General features: G+C 40.9%; 1 protein-coding gene across 1 annotated transcript in view; it reads left to right on the forward strand.

Annotated features, from left to right (window-relative positions):
• ANKUB1 (ankyrin repeat and ubiquitin domain containing 1) overlaps nucleotides 1–12,119 on the forward strand; it is a 33,766-nt gene extending 21,647 nt beyond the window's left edge. The window contains exons 4-6 of the mRNA XM_028103048.1: nucleotides 3,498–3,612; nucleotides 8,447–9,385; nucleotides 11,990–12,119. Coding sequence (XP_027958849.1) covers nucleotides 3,498–3,612; nucleotides 8,447–9,385; nucleotides 11,990–12,119 — 1,184 coding nt within the window. The remainder of the gene's footprint in view (nucleotides 1–3,497; nucleotides 3,613–8,446; nucleotides 9,386–11,989) is intronic.
• The last annotated feature ends 3,633 nt before the right edge of the window (nucleotides 12,120–15,752 follow it).

Below are 15,752 nucleotides of genomic sequence, written 5' to 3' on the forward strand. Positions count from 1 at the left end.
CAGGAATGTAGGCACAAGAGCCAGATTGCCTAGGTACAACTCCTGATTCCACTACTTACTGGGTATGTAAAACCCAGGCAAGTTACTTAATCTCATAGTGCCTCAGTTTCCTCAACTGTCAAATGGAGAGAATAATACAAACCACACTTAGGATTGTCATAAATTTTAAATTAGCTTATTCATATAAAGTACTTAGAATAATGTTGAGCATATAATAAGCATTCAGTGAATATTAGCTATTCATATTCAATATATTATTATTATTATTAATTATCATTAGTCTTGTGAATTCAAACTGGGAAATATAGAGAGACAAAACTGGTTACCAGTATGGGCAGAAAATGCATGGTGCCATGAAGAAAGGTTGGGTCATGGCCAAAGCAATGTTGCATGCAGACCTCAGTTACGGTAGGACAGAACCTGTAAGGGAGCCACAGGGCTGCCTGTCAGCAGAGAAAGGGAGAAGACACAGAGATATAGAGGGCTTGAGAGAGAGAGAGATCCTGGAGCCCATGGGAGAGAAGGGGAGTGGCCCATCTTGAGAGGTGCCTTTGTTCCTAATGTACAACAGATCTGGCCATTGTCTCAGTATAATAAATCCCATTTTCTTGAGGGCCTCCTTGCAACCCAAAAGCATAACTAGAACAGAGCCCACAGACTGGATGAGACATGATGCTTGGGCTCAAAGAGTTCTCCATTGGTGTTTACAAACTAGCAATTCCAAAGCAGAAAGGTACTTTCCTTTTTTTTTTTTTTTTAAGATTTTTATTTATTTGACACAGAGAGAGAGAGAGAACGCAAGCAGGGGGAGCGGCAGGCAGAGGGCATAGGAGAAGCAGGTTCCCCATGGAGCCAGGAGCCCAATGCCAGTCTCAATTCCAGGACCCTGGGATCATGACTTGAGCCTAAGGCAGACGCTTAACCAACTGAGCCACCTAGGCAGTCCTAGAAATGTATTTTCAATGATAAACAGTTTTTTTTTTAAAGATTTGTATTTATTTGTTGAGAGAGAGAGAGAGAGAATGGTAGAGAGAGAGCATGAGAGGGAAGAAGGTCAGAGGGAGAAGCAGACTCCCCGCTGAGCCGGGATCCTGATGTGGGACTTGATCCCGGGACTCCAGGATCATGACCTGAGCCGAAGGCAGTCGCTTAACCGACTGAGCCACCCAGGCTCCCTGATAAACAGTTTCAACATACATTTTCAACATACATTATGGTAGCCAGTTGAGCGATCCTTTTAACTATTTGCAGAGGTGAGACAATGACATAGTTAAGAAGAGTTTCCCGGAGGGAGTGATACCAGTTTATGTTGCATCATAAACTACTGGTAGAAGGGTGTGGGGAAGAATCACAAGAATTCAGACACCAAAAGAGCAGCAAAAGAAGCCCCAAGGCCAGATATAGCCTGGTGTGCACACAGAAGTGCAGGACAGCCTGCTGGGCTGCTAAGGGTGAGGAGGGCAGTACATGTCCAAAATGGATTTGGGGACTAGGGTAGAATTTCATTCAACAAATATTTATTGATATCTACCATGAGCCAGGCAGCATTGAGGAAAGTGGGCATAACAGTGTGAGCAAGAACAGCAAGATATCCTACCCTCTTGAAGCTTGCAGTTCAGTGGGAAACGTAAGCATCATTAAGGAAACAGAAAAACAGTGAATTTTAAATAGAAACAAGAACTCTAAAGTAAAAAAAAAACAAAACCAGGATATGGTAACAGAGAGTTATGTGGTAATGCAGTGGGGGAGGCTATTTTAGATGGTTACCCAGAGGAGGAGATGACATTTGAGCAGACTGGAATAAAGAGATGGGGAGGCTGGTGGGAGCTTCCAGAAGTAGATTTATGTGAAAGATCATGGAGGCCTGAAGTAGGGTGGAGCTAGTAAGACAGAGGAAAGGAAGTGGTTCTTAAACCTTCATGAGATAAACTTTACAGGCCTGAGCTATTGTACAAACGTAGGGCACGAGAAAGGGAAGGACAAAGACCAACTCCTAAATGTCTACTGAGGTAACAAGGAAGATAGTGGTGCTACCACCTGAGATAAAGGATGACGAGTTGTCTTTCAGAACAATGGGGTCATAGTGCAATCCCGTAGATGGTGATGTCCCAGCAGGGGGAATCTGGAGCTGGAGCAGAAGCCTGGTGTGGAGGTTTGGACTTGGGAAGGAATACACGTGGGTGGCCAGTGAAGCCAGTAGGGTCACTGAGATTGCCTGTTAGTCAGCCAACAAGTACTTAATGAGCACACCCCAAGTGCCAGGTTGTGTGGCAAGTCTTGAAGGAGCTTTCTTTTTAGTGGGGATATGAAAAAAAAAGTCTCCAAACAAGAAAAATGATTTCAAATACTGATGATAGGAGCTATGAGGAAGTTAAAATCAGGTCATAGGATAAAAAATAATGCCGTTGGGGAAGGCAGTGGGGGCCAAGAGGGTCCTCTATGAGGACATGATGCTTGAATTGAAAACTGAATAAGGACACTGTCCTGTGAAAATCTGGAATAACACTCTTTGAAGCAAAAGAAATTATATCCTTAGGTCTTGAAGTGGAGTGGACTTGGTGTATCTGAAGGACAGGTGAAAGGTCAGAGTGGCTGGAACGAGGGAGTGAGGCAGGCTGGAGGGAGGTGAGAGGTGAGGGAAGGCCAGATAGGAAGGAGATTGGGTTTTATCCTGAGGGAATGTGTAAAGAGAAGAGAAGGCTGAAGAAAGAAGACTCCTGAAAAACACCACCCAGAAGAACAAAGGGAATGTGGTGCCACAGAAAGTAGACCAGGAGAGGGTAAGTGATAAATTCTCCAGCAGCAATGAACATATTCCTTTTGTGTAATTACACAGAATGGCTATTCTGCGATGGATAAAATGAAAGGATTAGGGGCGCCTGGGTGGCTCAGTCAGTTGAGCGTCGGCCTTCAGCTCAGGTCATGATCCCAGGGTCCCGGGATCAAGCCCTACATCGGGCTCCCTGCTCCTTAGGGAGTCTGCTTCTCCCTCTGCCTCTGCCTGCTGCTCCCCTCTGCTGTGCTCTCTCTGTGTCAAATAAATAAATAAAATCGTTAAAAACAAAAAAACATGAAAGGATCATTCAACTCCACCCACAGCCTGCTTGTGAGCTAAAGACCCCAAAAGCCCATTAGTCCTGCCACAGTTTCTTTAGTTTCCTCTTCCAATATAATGGTTTTAGTTTACATGGTGATGTATATATCAGCATGGGATCAATGTCCACAGGACTGTTTTAAGGTAGCTGTAGAAAACATTTCAGCATTATATGCAATCACCGTGCAGATGAGAAAATGGAAGCACACAGAAGCTAAATGGCTTTTCAAGTCAATGCAATCCTAAGCTGAAAATAGCATCCCTGTCTACTTATTCCAAGGTTACTTCTCAGTTTGCATCGAGCTTATGCCTCTGCTTGGAAAAAAGCTATCCTTAGAAGTTTTATGGATTGCCAAACCACAGTGAGGGACTGGAACCATTAACGGCCTCTCTTGATCCACAGGCACGACACTTCGTTTGGACGTCTGGGATGGATGGAAGGAATTTCTGATGGGTTGTCTTCTGGGACAAAAACTTAAAGTCCAACGCTATTTATCGAATGAAGGACCAGTACTCAAGTATGGAGATAAAGCAAATGCTAAATTAAGTACTTTTTACTAAACTTCTTTAGGATGTTGAGTCTGCAATTCACTCTATAGCTGGGTTGCTGCACCATGCTGGTGCCACTGAGCATGTCTCAACCAGACATTATTATTGAGATATTTGCTGAGATAAGATGACAGGATTGTCACCAGGGCCGACAGCCTTTGGTGATGTATTGCAATTCAGGTAGACTTTCTTCAAGAAATGCTAACTATTTAATTGAGTGACTTCAGTTTGTTTTGGAAATCAGACACTTCACAGCACTTTTATTTTTTTTATTTTTATTTTTTTAAGATTTTATTTATTTATTTGACAGAGAGAGAGAGAGAGCACAAGTAGGCAGGCAGGCAGGCAGAGGCAGAGGGAGAAGCAGGCTCCCCGCTGAGCAGGGAGCCCGATGTGGGGCTCGATCCCAGGACCCTGGGATCATGACCTGAGCCGAAGGCAGACGCTTAACTGACTGAGCCACCCAGGCGCCCCCACAGCACTTTTAAAGCCTCTCCGAATAAGTACCTTGCCACCTTCATATTCGATTATTGTAAAAAGCACTAATTGCTAACTGATTGGCTGAAAATTCTGGCTCCCTCTTCCTAAGCTCCCAAGTAATTTTTCAAATATCTTTTAGTACAAGCTTTTTGTATATACTTTTGCCATACATGTGTGGCTGGGGCACTGGGCAGTAGGCCCAGAGTAGCAGGTCGTCATTTTATTTATTTATTTATTTTTTAAGATTTTATTTATTTATTTGACAGAGAGAAACACAGTGAGAGAGGGAACACAAGCAGAGGGGGTGGGAGAGGGAGAAGCAGGGCCCTGCAGAGCAGGGAGCCCGATGTGGGGTTCGATGTGGGGCTCGATCCCAGAACCCTGGGATCATGACCCGAGCCGAAGGCAGACACTTAACGACTAAGCCACCCAGGCACCCCGCAGGTGGTCATTTTGGCATAACTCTGCAGTCAGCAGGGTCCCAAACGTGTAAGCTGCATTACTCTTAAGGTTTTAATTCAGTGGTACTTTCGGACAGTGCTTCCTCCTGGTGATTTCATCATGCTTTACAGAAGCCCACAGACGCACCAAGAGCTCTAAGGGCTCTAAGAAGTAACAGATTAGAGGGGCACCTGGGTGGCTCAGTGGGTTAAGCAGCTGCCTTTGGCTCAGGTCATGATCCCATAGTCCTGGGATCAAGCCCTGCATTGGGCTCCCTGCACAGTGGAGAGCCTGCTTCTCCCTCTCAGCTCCCCGCCCCTACTTGTGTTCCTCTTGCTGTTTCTGTCAAATAAATAAATAAATAAAATCTTAAAAAAAAATAAAATAAAATAAGAAGTGACAGATTAGAAAACCAGGTTTTGCGATTTTACATAATATTCAATATTTTAAAGTAATTTCTATTTGGGGATAGTGATGATTCCCTTTTTTCATGCTCTAAGTCCAAAGAAATTGCCATGTTGTGTTACTTTTAATAGTGCGTATTTATTGAGTACGTTTTAACATGACACTGTGCTACATGTATTACCTAATCTTATACTTATGACAATTTTACAAGGTAGATACTCTTTTATCATGTTTTACAGATGAGGAAACTGACATTAAAATCTGACCAATGTCACACAGCTAGCCAGGTCACAACTGGATATGGAATCCCAGCAATTTAACTCTAATGCTCAGATGCTTAACCATTCCACTTGACTTAACCTTTAGATAAAATCTAAGGAGGGTGAGCAGCAGGGGTGTGCCCACATGCCTGCTTCAGACCCTGTCCCCAGCATGCACACATGCACACATGCACACAGCCCAGCTGACCCAGCTGGGCCACGTGCTTACTCTGCTCCAGGCCTTATCGGCTCTGGTGATCAGTTCCCAGGCTGAAATCTCCCTGCCCACACAATCTGTATTTCTCATCATCCTTAAACACACACACACACACACACACACACACACACACACACACACACACACACACAATGGAGAAAGGCACAAAGGGAGGAGAGGAAAAAGAGGGAAAATATGTCTAACAGCTCAGAAAATACACACAAACAAACTAAAAAGCTCCTTTTATTCTGTCACCCAATCAGCCAATACCCCATTGAGCAAGTACTATGCAAGATCCCAGGAACACAGCAGTAAACAAGATATGGACCCTGCCTTCAGCAACTTGCAGTCCAGCAGGGGCAACAGAAAACAAGTAACCAATTCCTTCAGAAGCAGAATTGCAAAATGTTTAGGGGCACAAACTCCAGTGCCCTTCTGCCTAGCTTCAAAGCCCCATCCCTAAGTGTTTAGCTGTGTAAACTTGGGCAAGTTATATAATCATCCTGTATCTGTTTCCTCTTTGCCAAAAAAGAGAATAATAATTGCATCTATCTCATAGAACTGTTTTAGAGGTTGCATGACCTAGTAAACATAGGAATTTAGAAGAGGGGGCTGGCACATGGTAAGCAGGACGTAAATGTTAGGTGTTGTTGCTGTTACCATTCAGTGTGAAAGTGTTAGGACACGGAATTAATGCAAGACGATATGGGACTGTATAGTATGGACAACTAACTAGACTTAGGGGTTCAGGTGAAGCATCCTGAAAAAAGGCAATTGATGAGATCTAAAGGGTTGGTTCTTAGGTAAACAGTAGGGAGGAAAAAAAAAGATATTTCAAAACAAATGGAACCACATGTACAAAGCCCCAAGGGGCAAGAGAATAGATTCAAGGAACTGAAACAAGTTCCACATGGTAGATCGTAGAGCGAGAGGGAGCTAGTGGCCAGAGGCTAGAGCTCTTGCAGGTACCCATAGGAATGTAAAGGAATTTGGACATTATATTTTCAGTGTTGGGAAGATATTGAAGGTAGAGAAAAGCCAGGATGAGATCTGAGTTTTAGAACGTTGGCCCTGGTTGCAGTGTAAGCAATAGAGGCAGGCAGCGGACAGGGTGACAGTGAAGAGGTAACAGTGGCCCAAACTAGGCTTATGACAGCATAAACCACTGTGCCAAGATCCATTTAGAAAAGAGAATCAGTTTGTCTCCGTAACAAGAGTGCCTCTAGCTCCCATAACATCAGTGCTAAGGATGAAAGCAAAGGCCAGTTAGTCCACCCAAAGAGGGGCTCTTCTCCCCAAATCAAGAAAACGGATCACATTCAGACGCTGATTTGCATTAATGAATTTTGGAAAAAAACTGATGTGTGAACCAAAATGCCAGTGTATTAATGTAATCGCTCTAATTAGTTATAATGTAACCACCACGATTATAATCTAACTGTGAGTCCTGGAGACCCACATGTTCTGGGCAGGTCATCTTCCTTACACAAGAAGCCACATACACATCAAAAGATGGTGTGGCGAGCATGTAATCAGAGAGAGGATAGTCAGTTATATGCAGTGGATTTTGGATGATAGCAAGCAAGTTTGCCTCCATCCCTACGATGGGGTCAGATAGCCGTGCCCAGATATATCCTGCATATATATTACTGTATACCTAGTGGACCCTGTCCAGGTTTGCCTCCCTAATTCTTACCCCTCTGAACGGCCTGCACCAGTCATTCAGTTTATGCCTTATGGGGTATTGTAGGGATAGTAGGAAGGCCAATGTGGCTGTAGTGTGGTGACAGGGAAGGGGGGTTGTGGGAAGTGGGGCAGGGGCCAGACTGTGAGAGGCCTTGTAAGCCAAAGTGAAGAGTTAGGATTTCAGTTGCAGGGGGAAGTTACTGGAGGGGAGTAAGAGGAGCTCCAGTTAGACTATGGCACTGGTGGTAGTACTGGCGGGGGCGCAACCTCCTGGTTTAGCTGAGAATAACAGTAGAGACTTTGAGAAGCCCAAAATAAAGACTGTTGTTAGCAAAGACAAAAAAACATACAGAACTTTCAAAGTTCTAAAACATACTGGACTTCTTCCAAAACTTTCCCAGTTAATATAAAGCTTGAGGGGGTGCCTGGGTGGCTCAGTCATTTAAGGGTCTGACTCTCGATTTCGGCTCAGGTCATGATCTCAGGGTTTTGAGATCAAGTCCTATGTCAGGCTCTGTGCTGGGCTTAAGATTCTCTCTCCCTCCCTCTCCCCCAGCCCTCCCTCCTCTCTCTCCCTCCCTTGCTAAAAAAAAAAATATAGATAGATAGATAGATAGCTTGATTTTTTTTTTTAAGATTTTATTTGTTTATTTAATTGACAGAGAGAGAGACAGCGAGAGAGGGAACACAAGCAGGGGGAGTGGGAGAGGAAGAAGCAGGCTTCCCGCGGAACGGGGAGCCTGATGCGGGGCTCGATCCCAGGACCCTGGGATCATGACCTGAGCCGAAGGCAGTTGCTTAACCAACTGAGCCACCCAGGTGCCCTGACAGCTTGATATTTTTCCTGAGCATCTGAGTTTCTTAAGAAAGAAAACCACTCTGGGAAAAGCACTTTGATCCATTTACCTGTGCATAGTGGGATAATGTGGGTAAGCAGGACCTGTGCAGTTTATTTTTTTAAAAAATACTTTATTTATTTATTTGAGATAGAGAGGGAACACAAGCAGAGGGGAGGGGCAGAGGCAGAGGCAGAGGGAGAAGCAGACGCCCCACTGAGCAGGGGGATCCATCCGAGGACTCTGAGATCATGACCTGCGCTGAAGGCATCTGTTTAACCAACTGAGCCCCCCAGGCGCCCCAGGACCTGTGCAGTTTACCTATATATTACACTATGCCTTTTCTGAAGACATTTTATGTAAAAGTTAGGAAGAAATAAACATTATAGCTCATATGTTTTGTGGGTATTTAGTGTAACTACATTTATCAGTTTGCTGACTTACTAAACACCCACTCCTACTTCTTTCATTCATTCAGGTATCAGAAAAAGGTGGCCCTGTACATCGCCGCCTTTTATGGGTACATTGAGCTCACTGAATGGGCCCTGAAGCAGGGTGTGAGGCCCGAAGAGGCTGTTGGTGTTCACCCCTGTCGAGCATGGTGCCATGAAGCCCTTCATGCAGATGTCTCTAAATGCCCCATTCATGCAGCGGCAGAAGCGGGCCAACTGTTGATTCTGAAGGCCTTTGTCAACTGCAGCGTGCTGTGCCTGGGATGTAAAAATGCAGCGGGACAAATTCCCCTGACTGTTGCGTTTAAACACAAGCATAAAGATTGTGCATTATATTTATTGAGTAAAATGTGGTCCACAGTTTCTTTTCCGAAAATTTCAGTCCCCATGAGGATTTATATTAAAATAAAACAATGGGTCCTCAGAGCTCAGAGTCACAACCTTAATAAAAGCCAGCTTTGCGGAGCAAGGGTCTTTGGGGCAAAAGTTGGAGACACCATGATGGTGGATGGTTTCACCACACCAAAAATGACCTCCAAGAGCTGGCATAAGGCTAGGTACAAGGACTCACAAAGCACTCTGGGCAAGTTACCGCCTCTCAGGGAAGACACTGCAAGCAGGAAACCTGTCAGTCCTTTGGCAATTTCACAGCAGGACGCAAGACAGCAAACCTTGAAATTGCCTCCGCTGGTAGATGCAACTACATTCTCTGAATTACAAAGACATCAACAACAGCATTGGAAAAAAATTACTGCCACAGCTGGGATAAAAGAAAAGCTCATAAAAAATACATATCTCCCTCAAGTCCCCCTCCCCCCAGTTTCCAGAGTGGGATACTCACACCCATCTTTTTACTGTGCAACACCCAGAGCTGACTTTTTACTCAAATCCTCCTTGGCGTGTTTCTCAAAGCACAGTGGTATGACTCCAAGGGAGAACGCCATCTACTGCTTAGCAGTGGCCAGGTAACGTTTTCTCTTTAAACATACAAGGGCAAACCTTTCATAGGGCAGGTCTAGGGCAGGGAATGGTCCATGAAGCCCTACCATGCCATATAATGTAACGCAGGTTGTTCCAATGCCTCTGTATCCAGCTTGAAGGACCTCATCTTAGCCTTATGTCTAGGACCAAATGAACCCATTTTACTGGCCAATCCAATCTGTGTAGCACCTGATTCCTCAAGCTTTCAGAAAGAAAAGAGATACAGTGCAAAGAGTCGTATCAAAAAACAAGGTCTCTTGCTTGTTCTTCTTCTTTTTTTAACTAATAAGAAATTGTTAATTATAATTAAAGGGAGAAGGGGGGAAACTTGAAATGTGGGAGAGAGGCATCAAAAGTGTCATGGAAGACTGGATGGTGATGAAAGTGGAAGGAGAGAAAAGAACAACCATAAAGACTTCCCTTGACTTACTGGGCAAGTCATACTGGTTGGGGAAGATCTAGACAGGTCAGTGTGATAGAGTTGATATTAATATTTTAGGTCAGTTTAAAAAGTAATCCATTGTCACATTTAAAGACAAACACAAGCGTTATCAGGAGTGGACTTTTCAGGCATATTCATTTCATAAGATAAACTTTTGCATATTGGTCATCATATTTCACTGAAAACACAACTCTGATCAGATCTCAGGTCCCATCCATTACTTATGAGGTCTTACTGGGTGTCAATATTACAGTAGAAATATAGAGTTATGAGCCGCTTTTCACTCTACTCAATATAATGAAAAGGAAAGAACAAAACAAGGCTAGATTGTTTTCGTTGCCTATCTGTATTGGTCTTTAGTTCAGCTCTACCTTATTTCAGTGAAGCTGTTGCCACCTAGTGGTCAGAGTAATTTGGGCTCTAAAACTGGTAAAATTCCGGACAGCAAAATGAGGTTGACAGAAAATGAAGAAAACTGCTTACCAACTTCAACCTTTGTAATTTGTGAGATAGCTCTGACTAGAATGTATAAAAAGAGATATTCTAAAATTCTAGAAAAAGACTAGAAAATGATTGGTTGAAAAAATTATATAGCCATCTTAAAATCAGGCTGTAAACATAGGAAACTGATTAGTTTTATCAACAGATGCACATTAGTAATCTAAAGATGCACTTTTGAAACATTCTAAAGTGCTTATTATGTCACAGTGAAGTGCATGCAAAGGTAAAGCAAGGAGTTAATCCAGAACATTAATGATGAATTGGGCAAACTTGGACAGAGTTCAAATATTTGAAACACTAAGGTACTTTAATGCAAGATTGCTTCTCATAGATTTAGTGAAAGCCCTTTAAATTTAAAGGACTTTGTCAGACAAAAGGAGCCAGGTAGAAGTGGCAACATGGTCAAGGGCACTGTTTTGTGAAGGAGTCAGAGAGAAATTTAGTTTTCTATGAAGTAAGTGGATCTGCAAAAGGCATTTTAGGGGACAGGGAGAAACTGGCTGAAGATGAGACTGGCAAGGTAAATTGCACCTACACTGAGAAGCATCTTGTGTGCCCAAGTGGAGAGTCTGCTTCTTAGGAGGTAGGTAGGAAGATCACAGAAGTTGTTTTTGTTTTGTTTTTTTATCAGGCAAGTCACATAATCAGTTTGTGTTTCTTTTTGAAGACAAATCTGGTGGAGATGGAAAGAAGTCTTATTGAAGCTGTGGAGGGCCTACAGTATATTAAGGAGGCTGTAATAAAAGAATCAAGGAATGATAAAGACCTGGACTAGAGCAGAAGTAGGTAGGGAAGAGGAGAAAAGCCAAATATGACAGATATTTCTGAGCAATGATCTGCAAAACTAGATCACTAATTAGATGTAGAAGCCGAGAGAGAAGGAGGAATTGAGGTTTGTTTCCAAATGGAGAGATGGTGAGGAAATAGCAAAGTGGCTCTGTTAGAGCAGGGATACTGAAAGGGGGCAGGTTTAGGAAGAAGATAAAAGACATGGAAATTGGAAGTGTGGGTCAGGATTTAGGAGTCAAGGATATGTGAGTTGAAGCAATTAGTAAATAAGGCCTCCCAGGATGAGGGTGCAGAGAGAGAGGAAGACAAAGGATAGAATCTCAAAGGACCCCTCTGTAGTAAATCACATTTATACCTTACAAAGTAGGAGTCATCATATTCAAATCTATAAGTCTTTATTAGCATATAGCCAGAGAATAGCTACCATAAAACATGAAATTTCATTGCATTTTGGTAAAACGCTATTTAATATTTTATCAATGAACAAAATATCTTTTTGTGTTGGGGGAAAAGGAGGAGAAGGGAGACACGTCAGGGAATATATGATGTATAAGGATGCCTGGGGAAACAGACAGAAAAAGTTTCCATCTAGAGAATTCTATATAACATTGAATGGTTTTCTGTTTCTAGGTGTGGGTGACAAATTTCTAGTATTGCCCTGGTAAAATATCATTTCCACTACTTCACAAGGAACTAGTTTGAGAAAGATTCCTCTTTTCTATTTTTACAACCTATCTTGGGTGACAAGATAAGCTAGCAGCAGCTACAAAATCAGCCTAGAGATTTCTATCATTTCAGCAATAAATAGGGACAAGATTGGACTTCCTTACAAATTATCTGTCTTGTTTTCTTGCAGTGCCTTTAAAGAGAAACGATGGCTTCAGCAGTTAGGAATAGCAAGAGTTCTAGCCAAAAAGAGCATTTCTAACCTGACTACACAAGGAAGCTTAACAGCATGTGAAAATCCTCCAGAAATTGTGCTTTGAAAAGTCACGACAACCCCAGTTTGGACAAAGACCTGGTCAAACAGAAACTTCAGTTCTAATATTATCATTTCAAGTAACTAATGCTATAATTTCTAATAACTGTTCTAATGCTACACAACTGTCAACAGGATATTTAATGTTTAACATCATGTTTTCTTGACCCCCATCACTGTAAGTGAACATTTCAGGCATGTGTTTTTACATAGTTTATTGAAGGATTCTTAAAAAATTGAGAGGAGTAGTCGCCTACAGGGTAGGAAAACTAGAAGGATGGGAAACAGGATGGGGGGGTGAGAATTTTTACTCTTTCTTTCTCTGTTTTTGTTTTCCTGGGTTTATTTTTAATGCTTTTTGTTTTTTAAACCGTATGAATGTTAGTACATAGTAAAAATAAATAAATTTTAAAACTCTCTATAGAGAAAGTCCCTAGGAGAGTTACAAATACCATTTCGGTCAAGTACTGGTCTTGGACATCTTTTGAACTTCTGCTAAAATATTTTTTATTAATTTTTAAAAATTGATACATATAGAAAATAGAGCTACCCTATGACCCAGCAATTGCAGTACTGGGTATTTACCCCAAAGATACAAATGCAGTGATCCAAACGGGCACCTGCACCCCAATGTTCATAGCAGCCATGTCCACAATAGCCAAACTGTGAAAAGAGCCTAGATGTCCATCAACAGATGAATGGATAAAGAAGATGTGGTATATATACACAATGGAATATTATGCAGCCATCAAAAAAATGAAATCTTGCCATTTGCAACGACGTGGATAGAACTAGAGGGTATTATGCTAAGTGAAATAAGTCAATCAGAGAAATACAAGTATCATATGATCTCACTGATATGAGGAATTCTTAATCTCAGGAAACAAATTGAGGGTTGCTGGAGTGGTGGGGGGTGGGAGGGATGGGGCGGCTGGGTGATAGACGTTGGGGAGGGTATGTGCTATGGTGAGCGCTGTGAATTGTGCAAGACTGTTGAATCACAGACCTGTACCTCTGAAACAAATAATACATTATATGTTAAAAAAAAAAAAGTTAGTAGGAAGGGAAAAATGTAGGGGGGGAATCGGAGGGGGAGATGAACCATGAGAGACTATGGACTCTGAGAAACAAACTGAGGGTTTTAGAGGGGAGGGGGAAGGGGGGATGGGTTAGCCTGGTGATGGGTATTAAGGAGGGCATGTATTGAATGGAGCACTGGGTATTATATGCAAACAATGAATCATGGAACACTACATCAAACACTAATGATGTAATGTATGGTGACTAACATAATAAAATAAAATTTTAAAAAAAGTCTATAAAAAAAGTTGATACACACAGTGAATTACACAAATCTTAAATGTAAGATTTAATGGCTTTGACAAATATATACATCAGTGTAACCAATACCCCACATAAGATGTAAATATTTCCATTACCTCAGAAAATCTGTTCAAACTTCTATAACAAAGTCCATCCCAATACCGTAGAGGCATCCACTACTCTGATTTCTGTTTTTTTTACAGTGAACTATTACTTTTAATTCTTTCTATTGTATATTTGCTTTCTTATTTGTTAATTTCTTTTTTCTTTTTTTACAGTTTCTACTTCTCTGATTAAATTTTTCATCTGTCATCTAATGTTTTGGACATATTTATTCTTAGTTTTTTTGGAGTCCAGATCTAATAACTCCAACATCTGTACTTCCTTCATTCAGATCTTTCTTAAACTTTTTCTATTACCTAGCATATTCCATTGTATGGACATACCATAATTTATCTGTTCAACTGTGTATATATATTTGGGTTGCCTCCAGTTTGTGTTATTGTGAATAAAACTGCTATAAACATTATTGTAAAAGTCTTTTCCTGGACATACACTTTCATTTCTCTTAGGCAAATACTTAGGAGTGGAATTGTTGGGTAAGAGGGTAAATGTACATTTAATGTTATAGGAAATTGCATAACAGTTCTCCAAAGTGGTTTTATGATTTTATACTCCCATTAACAAGGTACAAATGTTCTGGTTGCTCCACAAACTCATCAAAATTTGGTGTCATCAGTGTTCTTGATTTTTGTTTTTCTGGTGGGTTTGAAATGACATCTCATTGTGTATTAATTTCCATTTCCTTGATGATTAATGATACTGAATGCTTTTTTATGTGCTTATTGGTCATTTGTGTATCTTCTTTTGTGAAGTATCAACTCAAGAGTTTTGCCCATGTAAAATATTGGGTTATTTATGTTTTAATTATTGGTTTATTGGAGATTTTTATATACTCATGATACAAATTCTCTGTCAGATACATGTATTGCAAATATTTTTTTCCAGTCTGTGGCTCACTTTTCCATTTTATTAATGGTGGCTTTTGATGAATGAAAGTTTTTAACTTTGATGAAGTACAATTTATTGTGTTTTTTTTCTTTTATGGTTCATGTCTTCTGTTTCCTCTTAAAGAACTCTCTGCTTATTCCAAAGTCGTGAAGATATTCTCATATGTTTTCTTCTAGAAATTTCATATTTTAGCTTTTTTTTAAAGATTTTATTCATTTATTTGTCAGAGAGAGAGAGCACAAGAAGGGGACCAAGGGAGAGGGAGAAGCAGGCTTCCTGCTGAGTGGGGAGCTCGATGCGGGACTTGATCCCAGGACCTTGGGATCATGACCTGAGCCGAAGGCAGATGCTTAACTGACTGAGCCACCCAGGTGTCCCTCATGTTTTAGCTTTTATGTTAGGTCTGTAATCTATATTGAATTATTTTTGTGTATGTGATATGAGGTGAGGGTCAGGATTCATTTTTTTCCCAAAGGTTTATCAAATTGTTCTAGTACCAGTTGTTGAAAAGACTTTCTTTTCTCTCATTGAATTACATTGGTATCTTTATCAAAAATCAATTTACAATATATGTATGGATCTATTTTGACACTCTCTTTTTTGTTCCACTGATCTATTTACTTATGATTATACTAATACCACACCGTCTTAATTATTATAGCTTTACAGTTGGTCTTGAAATCAGATAGTATGTCTACTCTGGCTTTATTCTTGTTTTTCCAAGTGTGTTTCAGTTATTCTCGCTCCTTTGCATTTTCATATAGATTTTTAAATAAACTTGTCATTCTCTATAAAAAAGCACAAATAATATTTTAATAATATTGAATCTTACAACCCATGATATATGTCACCATTTATTTAAATCTTCCTTTATTTCTCTCATCAATAGTTTTAGTTTTTAGGGTAGGGGTCTTACAAATCTTTTGTTAAATTTTTCCTAAATATTTTATATTTTTTGATGGTATTTGCTAGGGTTTCTAAGACAGACTTTGTTACAACAATCAAAGGCACCTAAAACCTAAAGCTCATTTTTAAAAATACTTTGAAGTTTCTAGTTAGATACTATGGGATTGGGGCACATAAAAGGTTAATGTAAAAGCAAATACAAAGATGATGCCGAAGAGATGTTGTAAGCAGCATGTGTACAGGTGTCAGTTCACTGTACATACAGTAAGAGGAGATGGTAACTGGAAAAGGGCCCTGCAGAGGTTCTGGGGTACTGGCAATATTATACTTCTCAATCTGGGTTAGTAGGTGTGCTCAATGGGAGGCAATTCAACAAAAAGTATTTTTTATCTTCCCCAGT

Source organism: Eumetopias jubatus, unplaced genomic scaffold (genome assembly GCF_037043125.1).
Source record: "Eumetopias jubatus isolate StellerSeaLion01/CBP00866 unplaced genomic scaffold, mEumJub1_p1.0 scaffold_1, whole genome shotgun sequence".
Classification (NCBI taxonomy): Eukaryota; Metazoa; Chordata; class Mammalia; order Carnivora; family Otariidae; genus Eumetopias; species Eumetopias jubatus.